Here is a 13,901-nt window from a genome sequence, read left to right on the forward strand (position 1 = left end):
AATACAAAAGCTGCCCTGTAAGTAATGTGAGAAAGTTGTAGGAAAGGCTGCAGTGTCCACAACTGCATGAGCAGCATCCAGCCCTTGGCACCAAGGGATTGTCAGTGGAAGCAAGAGGGCACAAGTCATAGCTGAGCTTGCTCAGCCAGGAGAAGAGGAGGTCTAGGGGGCTTAGATCAGCCAACCCACAAGGACACTAACAAGACCCAGTTCTCCAGAGAGGGGTATCATGGGAGAACAGTGAGTGGACATAAATTGAAACAGGGTGGTGTCAACTGGATACACCGGAAAAAAAACCCAAAACTTCTTCATGAATATTTGGAAGCTTTCAAGACCTGATGGGAAAAATCCCCAAGCAATGTAGTCTGAGTTCAGTGTTGGCCCTGCTCTGAGCAGGAGGCTGGGGTGGAGAATTCTCGGAGTCCCTTTGGAGTTGAATAGTAAAGCCTTATTAAAAATATATTCAAAACTATTGAAGAGATTGGGATTTAGGGGAAATGCATACTCTAAAAGAAGGATTCTTGTGCTGAAGAAGTTGTTTCTATGGCAGGGGAAACACCACTACAGTAAGACTATTTTAAAAAATCAATGTGATCACCTGCTCCTCTAGCTTTCATGAAAAGAACCTCCCTTCTGTCTCTGCAGAACTTTGAAAATGGTGGTAGTTCCTAGAAATGCATCAGCAAAACAAACCATGATAATAAGTACAAAGGGAACTGGGAAGAGGAAAAGAAGGATTTGATGACATGTGGCACACCTTCTGGAACATGGGATAAACCAGATGATCTAAAGGATCTTTTCCCTCTCTAATTTCAGCACCTCTATACCTGCCTAGCTCAGACCACCTAATCAAACTGCTTTTTTTGTAACAAATTCTGTGACCAGGGAAGGCTACAATGCAGACCAAGGAAGTCCCTGCTACCAAGCACCTCCGAAGGACCTGCACCTCCTCAATATCCTGAGAGAGCCCATTTGACAATGCATCATCACCCCATGGACTGGTCCCTCTCCCCAGCACAGTGCTCCTGCTCCCACTGCTGAGGAGAAAAATGACCTGGTAAAAAGCTAGTAGCTGTCTGCTGATAGAGTGGGGAGGAGAGCAAATGCGAGAGCTTGTGTAGGCAAGGAGGTGGGATTCCTTCTTGGCAGGAATAAGCTGTTAGATATAAGGACACTTCACAAGGCAACTGTGGCAAGGAAGTCTCCATCACCTACTGCATGCAGGAGCAAAAAGGAATGAAGTGTTCTCTGAAGCTGTTTCCAGGTAAATACCCATTTCTTCCTAGACTATAGAGGACAGTAGCACAGAACAAAATGTAGGTCAGTGGCTGGATGTAGAACAAAGCTGCAGAAATAATGAACACCAGAGACACTTTCATACTGGGAATTGCCAACAGCTTGCTGTGTTGAGTCAGATGTGTTTCACCACGTCCCCAGGATCCTGGCCATGCAGGACACCAACCAAACCACACAGCTCACTCTACACGTGTGTGCTGTGGCAGGCGTGGAGACCCAGGCTGGGCCCAGCTGTGTTTATTCAGGCAGCTGCAGTGCCACAAAACAGCTGCATTGATCTGGGTCGGACACCTGGCTCCAAATAAAAGCAGCTCAGTAGCAAGAAGTTGGCCATCCCTGCTCCATCCAACTGCAGCCAACCCTGGGAGGGAGCAGGGCCTGACCACATTTGACTTCTCATCCTGAGTGCTGTGAGTGGTGACAAAGGGGACACATGGAGTCAGGGCGAAGAGGAGGCAGCATAAAGGGATTGTGGAGCCTGAGTCAGGGTCAGGAGACCCCAGTTGTTCTTATGGCCCTACCTCTGGCTTGAGCTGTGCTGCAGGAAGTTTTTCCCCTTCCTGATTTGTCCACGTTGCTCATTATTCCTGTCTTGATAAGAGAGATCTTCCCCCACCCTCAGTCCTTTCTGGCTTCGGGAAAACCCTTGGCAACCAGCATCAGAATTGTTTTTTCTCTTTTCAGAAGAGCCTCCACACTTCATTTCAGATGTTATGGTTTTCATTTGCACATAATATACACTATGACTGACGTGTCAAAGCCATCATAGCCTAAATCTTCGGGTTTTATTTCTAAACTCACTATAAAGAATTGTTCCCTGCTACTGAATGAGTCATCTCCTCTAGATCAAAGCTTCTCCTGCTCAAATTGAAACAAAACAGTTTGGCATTTGACTCTTTCATCTAGCAGCCAGCACTGTCTGTGCTAAACAGCAGTTCCCTTTACATATTCAAAATGGAATATTTTACTTCCTTCTGTCTGTGCTATGGCAGAACAGGCCTGCACATTTGGGAATAACAGATAAAAGTAAATGTATGAATGAGGGAAGGCAACTGTACAATCAGGGACAGAGAAAATGTGAAATTCCATCCCAGAATCTGGGACTGGCAAACACTCTCAGGAGCACCATTTCATGAGCAGCTGAAGCCCAAAGCATCAGAGAAGCTGAGGATGTCACAGATCGATGGGGTCTTGTGCTGCAGTGCAGGCTCCACTATCAGCTCCAGAGCCCTCAACACCAGGGGGGCCCTCAGCCCTTGCCGAGATCTCCACAGATGATTTGGCTGCATTTCCATAAAACATGTCTCCAGTGTGGTAGAGCCTCCGCATCTTTCATGGTCCAAATAATTATGTCTGGAGCAAGGGTCAGCTGTGTCTGGACTATTAGCACCCGGAACCATTAGTGTTTCTGTTTGGCAAAGGAGTTGCCAGCTCTACATTCCTCCTCTACCACAAGTCAGCTTTTGTTATGTTAAATGTAGACTTCCTGGCACATCAAGGAAATATTCATCAATTGTACCAGATATATGGTTAAGTAATGTATCAATAAAAATTGGTAAAACTTGCAGTAAACCTAATGTAAATCTTAGGAGTGGTCTGACCCTTGTGGTCAGCCCACTGACTATGCTGGAGTGACACCAGGAATGAATTTGGCCCTTCCCACCTCCTCTAAATGTGGGCCAGCAGACATTCATGTTTATCAGGAAAAACAAGAACATATGCTGAAAACAGAGCATTTCCAACAAAAACTTCAATCCAGCATGGGAACAAAAGCAAACTGCAAAGATTTTGTCACTAATCAGGAGCATCAGCATTAGGTTGCTTCACCAGAGTTAAAGATTACAAGAATGCCTTAAAGAAAGCATTGGAGTATCTTCCAGACCTACACATTTCTTTATGGAGACACCAAGCATCTGACTGATGTAAGAATGTGTGATCTGGAAGTGGTAAACAACAGCCCATGGTTCTTATCCTGGTTATGGAGTAATGCTGGTTTCAGACAGTAACCAGCCTGCACTAACTGCAGGGACACTCCATTTCATGACATGCACAGCATTTACAGGACACACTACAAATGATCTTCAGACCTTCTCACAGAAATACCTTACTCTGCTCTCAACACCTGGCTGTGCTCCTGTTGGTCCCCTTGGGTTTGACATTCCTGTTGGATTTGTAACTGACCATCATGAGAATAAAAGACTCACCACAGCTGAAATGATAGCAGCAGCAAATGAGAAACAAAACAAACCAGCACATAACCTTAGGGGGATGTCATTATTTAAGCCAAAGAATTGAAGGAAGGCTGACGTAGCCAGTCCAAAGAAACACGAACGTGAAATCCCCTGCTGTTTAATGCAGAATTTCAGCCAGAGTCAAACCCTGCCTCTGGGTGCTGCCCCAGCACCCTGGCTGTGCTGGGCTCACAGGCAGTGCAGATGCCCACTGCTGCGTGTACCCAAACCCCCTTAATACAGCACCCCAAGATTTTCAACCTCAGCATTGCCCCAAGCCTGCTGCATTTGTTTCTAAGCAGTATAATAAAACTGTCATTGCTCTTATGGTTTAAGAGCTCCAGTGAGCTATCTGAATTAAAAATAAATCATTCTGTTCTGGGGAATGCTGAGCCTCCTGGGTCTCAAAAGCATTTATTTCTCTTCTCAGCCAGACGTGGGAATTCAGCCTTTAGGATAACGTACGGGAATTTTCACTGCCATTGCACTTCCCCTCACCCTGCCAACTCCCACTTCGATTTCCAGAAATAGACCTCTTCTCCACTCTAAGAGAGCATCTGTTTGAACAACCTGATCCGAAAACTACGTTCACTGAAGTTTAACTAGTGCAGAGTGCTAACAGACACAGGCTTACAGCAACTACATCCTTGCCCAGGTCTGTTCTGCTTCATGTACTGCCAGTTTATCCTGGCAGTATAAGCCAGTGCAACCCAGTTGAACAGATTTGATCAGTATTTTGGCATATACAGGTGATTAAATCAAGAACCCGCTGAGCTGAAAATGTGACTGGCTTCCACGATCCAAGCCCTCAGATGGCAGACCACATTAACAGTGTCTTTCTAGCTTTGGATCAGGATCAGAGACAGAATTACAACTCAGTGTCACAGAAATCAAGAGTATAGGTTAGCGTAATAAATAACACTTTAAGGCTGATTTACAAAACTAAGGCATTTTCCTAGAACTAGACCTTAAGATTTCACACAGACCCAGATATAAGCCAAGCCACACTTGCAAGCATTATGATTTCTGACATCCTTGAATCAGCTACAGGGGCTGTGCAGTATTGCATAAGGACAATCAGTACCAAAGGAGCCAATAACTCCTTTCAGCACCTACAAGACAACCTAATTTCCAAGAAGTATCATCTCACCAGGGGAACAATTTCAAAGCTCTAGCTGCAGCAAATTAAACTGACACAGCAACTAAATAGTATCACCAGCTAGCACTGCTTGTTAGAGAAAGCTGAAATGCACTATGCATGGATATATGTCTATATAATATGGCTGGAAAACAGAAGATGGGGTAAAGCTGCAGCAGCAATAAGAACCTGTGCTTATATAAAACAATACCATGCTTAACTTGAGAGTAAATAATTTACAAGTGTTGCTTTGCTAAATGGTTCAGTAGCTGACTTCTATTTTTATCAGTAAGAAGAAATGTGACCTTTTGGGTTTGTATCGAGGCAAATGCATCTCCACTGCAAACCTTGGAGAACACTCCTGAGCACATACAGCCCTGGTCCTACAAGACAGATCCTTGTTGGCAGAAAAGCTATGCACATGCTTGATGTGCAGAAGTGTATTAATTCCTCAGTGTTACGATTAGTTAAGTTACAGATAGAATCCAGTAACAGTTGATCATGATCATCATCAGAAGTTAGTCCTCACACTTTCCTACAGCTTTCTCACAGACCAGCCAAAGGAGGTATTGTTAGATGAATGGATGAGGTGAAAGAGGCAGAGCACACAAGAAGCTGCTCTGTGGAGATGACCTGTTCCAGAGGTCACTGGCTTTTAGAGATACCACGACTGCACACAGATGGAGCATCACCAAGAACTGCACTAATCTCTGACTTTGCTGCTCAGGGAAGTGAGACAGAAGTAAGAGGGAAGCACAGATACAGAGGTGGAAGAAAACCCAGATCACCCAAACCACTCATATACACATTTCGCTAGTGACTTGGCACTGCTCTGGGGTATCCGTGACCATCTTTCAATGAAACAGGTGAGGTTGCTGAACTCCAAAAGCCCCTGCAGCCCCAGCACTGGTTACACTTACAGCCTCAAGCACCATGTGCAACATGCTCCAGATGAGGCAAGACACCCACATGGCTTGAAAAAATTCAGGAGAAAAAGCACGTAGACATTATGCTGCCCAGCAGACGTGAGACCCCTGCAGCAGCAGATGGCAGAGCAGCCAGCTCTTCTGTGGCCTCAGGTTTGGGAGGATGGCTTCTGGCCTTGCCTCTTTGCCTTTGCATCACATCTCTACTCATACCTAGTTCACACTGTTTCATGCACAACTCATCCTCATTTAGCAAAAAGAGCTGCTGTCACCCACAAGCATGGGCACACACACTGAATTCCTAGCAGGGACCAGAAAGCTGTCTGTGGTTAGATGAGAGGGACACACATCCCACCCCTCAGCCCCACTAACTGTGGCGAGGTAGAAAGATCTCAGCTTCTTTGTAGATTGAGCCCAGTTAATCCAAGTGGTTCCCTTCTCCAGCAGAGCTCCATCATACTTCAGCAATGTGCCAGGATCAGACAATCCTACAGCAGATGTGGAACCATACATTACAATCCCATATCTCTGCCTGACTGTATAAGCCATGGTGATTGAGAAGTCTGAAGAGTATAACAAGAAAGAGAGCAAAAGTTCCCACTATCCAAGATCGCAAGGCAGATTTTTAGAGGTTGCAATAAAACACAAAATACCCTTGAAGATTCTGGATTTAAACAAAGGACACAGGACATGCTCCCCAGACAAGCAGTAGGGATGAAGCTGTTTATGAGATGGATGGGGCAGATGGCCTCCAGCTGTCACAAGCCACTGCAGAAGCTTGCCACATCTCTGCCTTTAAAGGCAGCCCCAACTTTTACATCTGTGCTATTTTGCTACCATAAGTAGCAGCCACCTAACTGCTGTGACTGCAGACACCAAATTGCATCTCTGCAGCAGGACTGATTTCAGCTCATTCACAGTGGGGCCATCAGAAGACAGAGCTGTTTGGCACTGGGACTGACCAAACACATGGACTGGCTTGTTCCAGAGAAATGACAAATGGGAAGCACTACTGGGGCAGCAGCTGGCTCGGTTGCATTCCTCACCAGAAGGAAGTTCCACGTTTCACAAAAACTTGTGAAGAGTTTATGTGAAAAGCTAAAGCCACTAGTGACATTGCAAACCTTGTGCAACTCATCTTCTCTCCAAGGCAGGTCTTTCTTCCCAAGTCTTAGTAGCTGTCATACTGCATAGTGATAAATAGCAATGATGAGATCTGCAGAGCAACTTTGGACCAGAGATTTCTTTGCAGATACCTTATCACAGCCCTCAGGAGCCTGCATACATGCTTTCCCTCACCACCTGCCCAAGCTGGCTGCCTTGGAGCATACACAGGCTCCAGGAAGGAGATCACCTCCTCACAGCAGCCCAGGACTCGCTCCCCATCTAACTCAGCCCAAGAGGGAAAGACTCAAGCCACAGCTTGAGCATGAACAGCAATGATCTCCTGGCTCAGACCCACCTCTTTCAAAGCACTGCTGCCAAAGAATTATGCAAACTTCTTCAAAAAGCATCCCTGCTGCTTAGCTGCCCACCTCTACACCCCAAACTCAGTGCTGGCCCTGGAAAGCCTAGCAGCTTTAGTTATTAGTGAGATGGGGAGTCTAAAAGTATTTTTTTTAAGATTTAGTCTCCTGAGTCACAAAAGCAAATGAAAAAACACATGTGTTACCCCAATGCTGTGGGCAGCTACTGCTCCTGGTTATGTCGGGAGGAGATACCTACACTCAGAAGTGAGAAGCCCACGGGCTGAACTGCCAGCTAAGGATTGTGGATCCCTATTTCTCAGGCTTTTTCTACAATTTTAGCCTAAGCAGATACAAAGGGAAAAAAAGAAATAAAAAAAAGAAAAAGACAAAGAGAGCAGACAGAGCACAGTCCACCCAAGGGGCAGAAAATACTGGATTTTATTAAACTGCAAGTGGCCAAGTCCATTTGTTACATGGGAGTTTCAGTCTGATCCCATAATTCTGAGATATTTACTTCCAGACAGAGCTGTTTATAACCAAAGACAATGTTGCCATACACCAACCCATCCTCAGATGTGCTTTCTATGGAATTTTGCCCACAAAGAAGGCAATAAGTCAGCATGAATAAAAAGAAAAAAGTATTTTAGTGAACACTGACCCTCATCTTTTGAACTGTAGACCCAACCCGCACAGTTCCCAGGCCTTCCCTCTGCAGCACTCTGCTCCGTTGTAGGTCCTGCACTGCCACAACTGACCCCACCACTGGACCCCCTTCTGCAGCAGCACTGGCATCAGGGTCAAACTTTCCCTGCCAGCAGCCCTGCAGGGCTCAGTGCTTCTGGTCACCATTAGCAATTTGTGTTTGTTTTGGAGGTTTTTTCCCCTCCTAAAGCTCTGCTCCCAGGATTCAAGTAATTGTTTCTTTTATTATTATTATTTTAATAAGAACTTTGGGTACTGGGAGATCAACATCTTTCTACTGAACACTTCTAAACAGATTTTTTTCAGTCATTCCTCCAGTTTACACAAGGTTCTACCATGCACTGTAGCACATGGCAAGAATTTCCCAAGCATCTGCAGATTGCAGCATAGCTCTTACAGTGAAGATACCTTCTCCCAGCTACTGCCAGGCAACTTGCCTGTTCACTGACACTTCCCCATCCACCCCCAAACCAAAGCCAAATAAGCAGTTCCAGCCCAGAAACTGGCTGTGTTGGCACCTGCACCAGCAGCTCCATGGAGCAAGGCCATGTCAGACATATCTCTGACCCACAGAGCTCTGGTGACAGTCTATGGCACAGACTGGACCAGTCTGTCTTGTCTGCTGACCCAAGAGAAAAGCACAAGTGACTCAACTTCCATGATGAAATAAACAACAACACTCAGCTTGTCAAACTGGCTGTGTGACTGTAGGATCCCAATTTACTTCCTGGGTTTGGATCTGTACTTCAGCCAAGCAGCTTTACAGAGGAACACCTATGTCCCAGGTGCACATGCTGTGCATCACCTTTAATCACAGATGCACCTCTGATTTTTGGTTTCCCAACATGTCCCCTACAGCTCTGGGCTCTCTGGTTGCTGTTGCCTGAAGATGCACTTCCCTGCCTCAGATGAATCCTGCCTTTCCAGAGGATGCAGCAGATTAATTTTGGTTTACAGGGACTTAAGGGAACAGCATCCCTAATTTCCCAAGCCAAGAAGGATGATTGTGAGGAAGACATTGGCCACTGGTTAGGCAGCTTGGGATTCAGGTCCCAAATTTGCCATAAAATCTAAGGGGTTCAGCCAGGTCATTTAGAGCCTTCATATGTGCTTTATATTGAGATGGAAACATTGTGGAGCACGTATTGAGTTGGGCAGATACCCAGGATTGAGATTTAAAAGCTGGAAGTGCTTAGGTGTGCAGCCCTGCAAAGCCTGGGCTGCCCAGTTGCCTCGCTTGCCCCCAGTCCCCTGCCACTGCTGGGAACTGAAAGAGCCAACCATGCTCCACAAAAACAGCAACACAAGCATTTTTGCATAGACACTCCCTGTGTTCCTGGGCTGTGGGTGTTCAATGAAAGCAATCAGTGAAAACCCCTGAACAATAAACTCATTCACATGGTATCTCAGGTCCTCAGCTGGGCATAACAACCACAGAGGGGAACAGCAAAGGTGCGTGGAATAATGGGAGTGAGACTTGCCTGACACAATGGTCAGCACCATAAGAGAAAAGTGAGGGTTCCTGCCTTTCCAGGCATACTCCAAAGGCAGGTGCCCAAAGGCCCAGAGCTTGTGAGCACTGCTAGCTTTAGGAGCAGGCTCCTGGCAATTTTGGTAGTGACACAGACCCTGTAGCAGCAGGACTACAGGGGTACACCCACCACTGCATGCATCCCCACTGGTCACCATCAGGAGAAGGAGCAAGTCCCCAGTGACATTTTGGGGGCAGCAAAAGGAGCATCTGGCATTTACACAAACACTCGGAGGACCACTGCTGCTCATCAAATGGGGCTGAAGTCAACATCCACAGAGCCTCCTGCCCATGTGCAGTGAGCCTGTCCTGGTATGGGGAGCACCAAGAAGCTCGTTCAGCTGGGCATAACAACCACAGAGGGGAACAGCAAAGGTGCGTGGAATAATGGGAGTGAGACTTGCCTGACACAATGGTCAGCACCATAAGAGAAAAGTGAGGGTTCCTGCCTTTCCAGGCATACTCCAAAGGCAGGTGCCCAAAGGCCCAGAGCTTGTGAGCACTGCTAGCTTTAGGAGCAGGCTCCTGGCAATTTTGGTAGTGACACAGACCCTGTAGCAGCAGGACTACAGGGGTACACCCACCACTGCATGCATCCCCACTGGTCACCATCAGGAGAAGGAGCAAGTCCCCTGTGACATTTTGGGGGCAGCAAAAGGAGCATCTGGCATTTACACAAACACTCGGAGGACCACTGCTGCTCATCAAATGGGGCTGAAGTCAACATCCACAGAGCCTCCTGCCCATGTGCAGTGAGCCTGTCCTGGTATGGGGAGCACCAAGAAGCTCGTGTGCAACCAATACAACTGAGAGCACACTGACTCAGGTGCCCTGGTCAGTTAAATGCAGCTGTGCTAGAAGAGACAGAAATACTATACTGGCACAGTGTGTAGGATGCCTTGGTGGGGTGGACACAGTAGGTGTGTAATTGAGACAGGCTGTGGTTTCAGTCACAGAAAAAGGTTTAATCTTCTAAATCCCTGCCAAGTGAATGACTGTGCACTCCTGCTGCCTAGTCCCTGGACAGAGTCCCTTCCCATCTCCAAAACTCACCACTCTCACATAAGTGAGAGCTACTGTATGTTATGAGGTTATGCAGGACATTAATTTTCATCTGCGTTTCAAAGAAGGCTCCAGCAGCTGAAAATTGTATTGGATTTGGTACAGGACAGTGCATTGCCCTGTTTTCTCCAGTTCCCAATTACACCCAGACAATTAGCTAAACACAACAGCTGTTTTGATCCTCAGCTGAGGAGAAACCACGTTTGTATAGAGCCTAGATCATGTTAATATGAATCAATCAGTTTCTGACTCCTGTTAAGAGTTTAGAAAGGGCCTCAGAATGTTACCAGGGCTCATGTCTTTCATTCTTGTCTCTACTTTGCTGTTTAATCCCAAACCTATCTCATGGTATTTGCAAGAACTTGTTAAAAAGAGCACGTGCCAAAGTTCCAAACAGACCCACACCCCGTTCCCCTCCCAGTTAAAACATGTTAACTAGCAAGTAAGCACCTTGTCTTTCTACAAAGTCACCATTTAAATCCTTATCAACACTAAACAGTTGTCTTCTGTTAAGAAATCAATCTCTCCTCCGTAGACAAACAATGCTTGTCTCCTCAGAGGAGCACCACAAACACTGGCAATGCCCTGCAGAGCCCTTGGAGACCCTCGGATAAGAGATGCTTAGCTCATCAGAGACAGTAAAACAAGAATGCCAAACACCTTTCATTGAAGAACAGGGCTGTGAGTCACTCTGATTTCCATTACAGAGCTCCAAGACATTAAAAATACAGTAATAATCTTATAAACCTCTCAAGACTCATATCAACTGACATGTTAGAATGCACACATGGGGCTGCATCACAGGAGAAGAATCACTTGTGACTGTGGTAACAGGTGTTTAGTCTGAGAGGACTTGACAGGGATGGTGGATGAGTAAGGATGCCACAAACACACCCCTCATCAGTAACAGGGCACTCATCAGCTCTTCCCCACCCCAGGAGCTGGAGGTGGCTGGTTTGGACCAGCCAGCCACATCTGACATGCTGGGCAATGAGCCATGGTGCCACTCTAACATGGAGCACAAGATGGGACATTTGTACAAATATCAAAGGTAAAATACATGGGAAGGAGGACAGAGAGTGTTTGCAGGGAACAGAGGAGGAGTAAGAGATGAGCAGCTCTGTCCTTGTCATGTAGCTGTGGGTACAGCCAGCACACTCACTTATGCCTCCTCCCTGTTCCCTGCAGGTCTCCCTTCATCCCCTTGGGCTGTGGGGTCTGTTGCCCCTTATGCCTCACACGTACTTTCTCCCTGTGATTGAGAAGATGGATTTTTAAACAGCATCTTAACAGATGGGAGAAGACACTCTTTACTGTGGCCTGAAAAAAAAAAAAAAAAAAAAGAAGCCCTGTTGCACACAGAGATCATCCTTCAGAGCTTTAATACCCTAACAAGAGTCAAAAGTCTGTGTCGTTCTATGCAGCTGCCCCGTTTGCTGAGGCTGGGAAAGGAAGCCCATTCCCAGGAGAGTTTCACAATCCCTCCTTCACTTCCCACCATGCAAGTCCAACAGCTCAAGCTCTTCCCGCTCCACGGGTGCCACCCTGCCAGCCACCAGCCCTGGCCTGCACCCCACCTGGCCCTGCACCCTCCACCCAACCAAACTCCTGTGGCAATTTCATCCTGCCTTTGAAACAGGAGGGACACCTCTTGTGCCTGCCAGGTTAGAGCTTTGATTGAAGTGCATCCCTGCCTGTGTTTAAAGGAAAGAAATGTTGCTATTTGCTGAGGCTTGCAACCTTCATTTGTTAAGTAACAGGAAAGATCTTTCAGTCACGTTCCTCCTCCCAGAGGACCAGTTCATTGCTCAACAGCCCTCTGGGTGCATCCCTCTATCATTACAGGATTTCCCTCAAAAAGTGCTCTGCCTGGCTAGCAGCAAGGATGAAGGTTCCCCATACCAGCAAAGAGGTATCTCCACCAGAACAGGCACATTTTCCCTGTGTGTATTATTAAACAACTTACTTGCCTGCTTTCTCCACCTGCTCCTCAGGGCTTCCAACTCCCACACGTTCTCCCCCAACCTAGCCCTTCCCCCTCACCTGCCTCACCAGCCCCAGGTGACATCTCATCAGGCTGGGGACACATCCCACCCACCAAATGAGCTATTGCCATCACCTGCGGCCACCGCAGGGCTGCCTGGTACCTCATTAATGCACCCCCCCCTCCCACACAGGCACAGTCCTTACCACTAACACAAAAAGCACTGGCAAGGCTCAGCAATCAGTTGCACTTGCTATTCATTACACATGTGCAGAACACATCCCCGCTGCTCTGAGGGAGTAGTGTGCATATTTTAAAAGACAATATACAAAACATAGCTGAATCCTAATGAATCTACTGCTTTGCTGCTGGGACTGAATGGAATTGTACAGACCCTGCCAAATGAAAAAAAAAACAAACCAAACAACAAACCAACCAAAAACGCCCCCCCCTCCCAAAAACCCAAAACAAGCCAATCAAAAAAACCCTAAACTGCACAATATTTGACTTGTAATATAATCTTTAATATCACTTTTGTAGTATGTTACTATTGTGCTTATCAGGGCTGTAGAACATTGACTGTAAGGAGCAAAAAGATTAAAATGCAATAGGCAGCCCTGTCAGAATATTAAAGTACTTGCATAGTCAAGAAAATTCACATTCCTGGAAAAAATTAACTTCACACAATATGATCCCTTGACATATAAAGTTCCCACCAAAGAACAAGGGCTATTAGCATGAATGCATGTGCTGAGATCCAACCAAACCTTGCTAGTTTGATAGCAGCAAGTCCAAAAGGGGGCAGGCAGGAATGTATTTGTGTAGCACCAAGATCCCCACTTGAATATTCAAGCTCCATGACGAGGACAGCAGTTACAAGGAGAGTCACCAGCAGGTAAAATTCGCAGGAGACTTCACTCTGTGCTACACAAACGCTGGGTGCACCTCCTCCAGGGGAGGTGTTAAAAACTAGCAGGAGCAGAACTCTCCGGGTACCCACACACATCCCAGCGTCCCCCCACCTCCTCCCTCCTCAGCTAGGCAAGGAGCACTCAAGTTTGAGAAGTTTCCCAGAGTACCGACAGCACCACCGATCTGAGACGAGCCGTTCTGGCCGATAACGACCAGGGAGCATCGCACGGGAAGCGCCAGAGCCATTGATCGTGGGGAAAGAAATGGGCCGTGGGTGACCACCAGCCCGGATGAGACCTGCCAGAGGGAAAGCAGAGAGGCTGCTCATCTGCCCGCTCTCAAACCACCAAGCCTATTTGCATTTGGGAAAACAGGACGCTCAATGTCGTGCCTGTTAAGCCTGCGAGGGTAGGAAGTCCACACAGGCGGGCAATTTAGGAAGAAACACGGAGCAGGCAACGTTAGGCAGATCCAGCGGGTACAGAAAACGGAGTGAGACGCTGCTCTGAGCGGCAAAAAAAAAAAGATCCCGATCTGCAGATGGTGTAAAACGAGAGGTAGCCCCGCACCCCTCCCTCGCTGCCCGTGCCAGGCACGGGGGGAACTTCAGGACCCGGGTGCGCTGCCCCGCACCCGCCCCGCACCCGCCC

At 47.1% G+C, this 13,901-nt stretch overlaps 1 protein-coding gene across 1 annotated transcript in view; it reads right to left on the minus strand.

Annotated features, from left to right (window-relative positions):
- AFAP1L2 (actin filament associated protein 1-like 2) overlaps positions 1-13,497 on the minus strand; it is a 68,358-nt gene extending 54,861 nt beyond the window's left edge. Inside the window, exon 1 of the mRNA XM_010007942.1 lies at positions 13,419-13,497. Within this exon, the coding sequence (XP_010006244.1) occupies positions 13,419-13,497 (79 nt within the window). The remainder of the gene's footprint in view (positions 1-13,418) is intronic.
- Between the last annotated feature and the right edge of the window lie 404 nt (positions 13,498-13,901).

The sequence above is a fragment of the Chaetura pelagica genome, unplaced genomic scaffold, assembly GCF_000747805.2.
Source record: "Chaetura pelagica isolate M959 unplaced genomic scaffold, ChaPel_1.0 scaffold531, whole genome shotgun sequence".
In the NCBI taxonomy this organism is placed as follows: Eukaryota; Metazoa; Chordata; class Aves; order Apodiformes; family Apodidae; genus Chaetura; species Chaetura pelagica.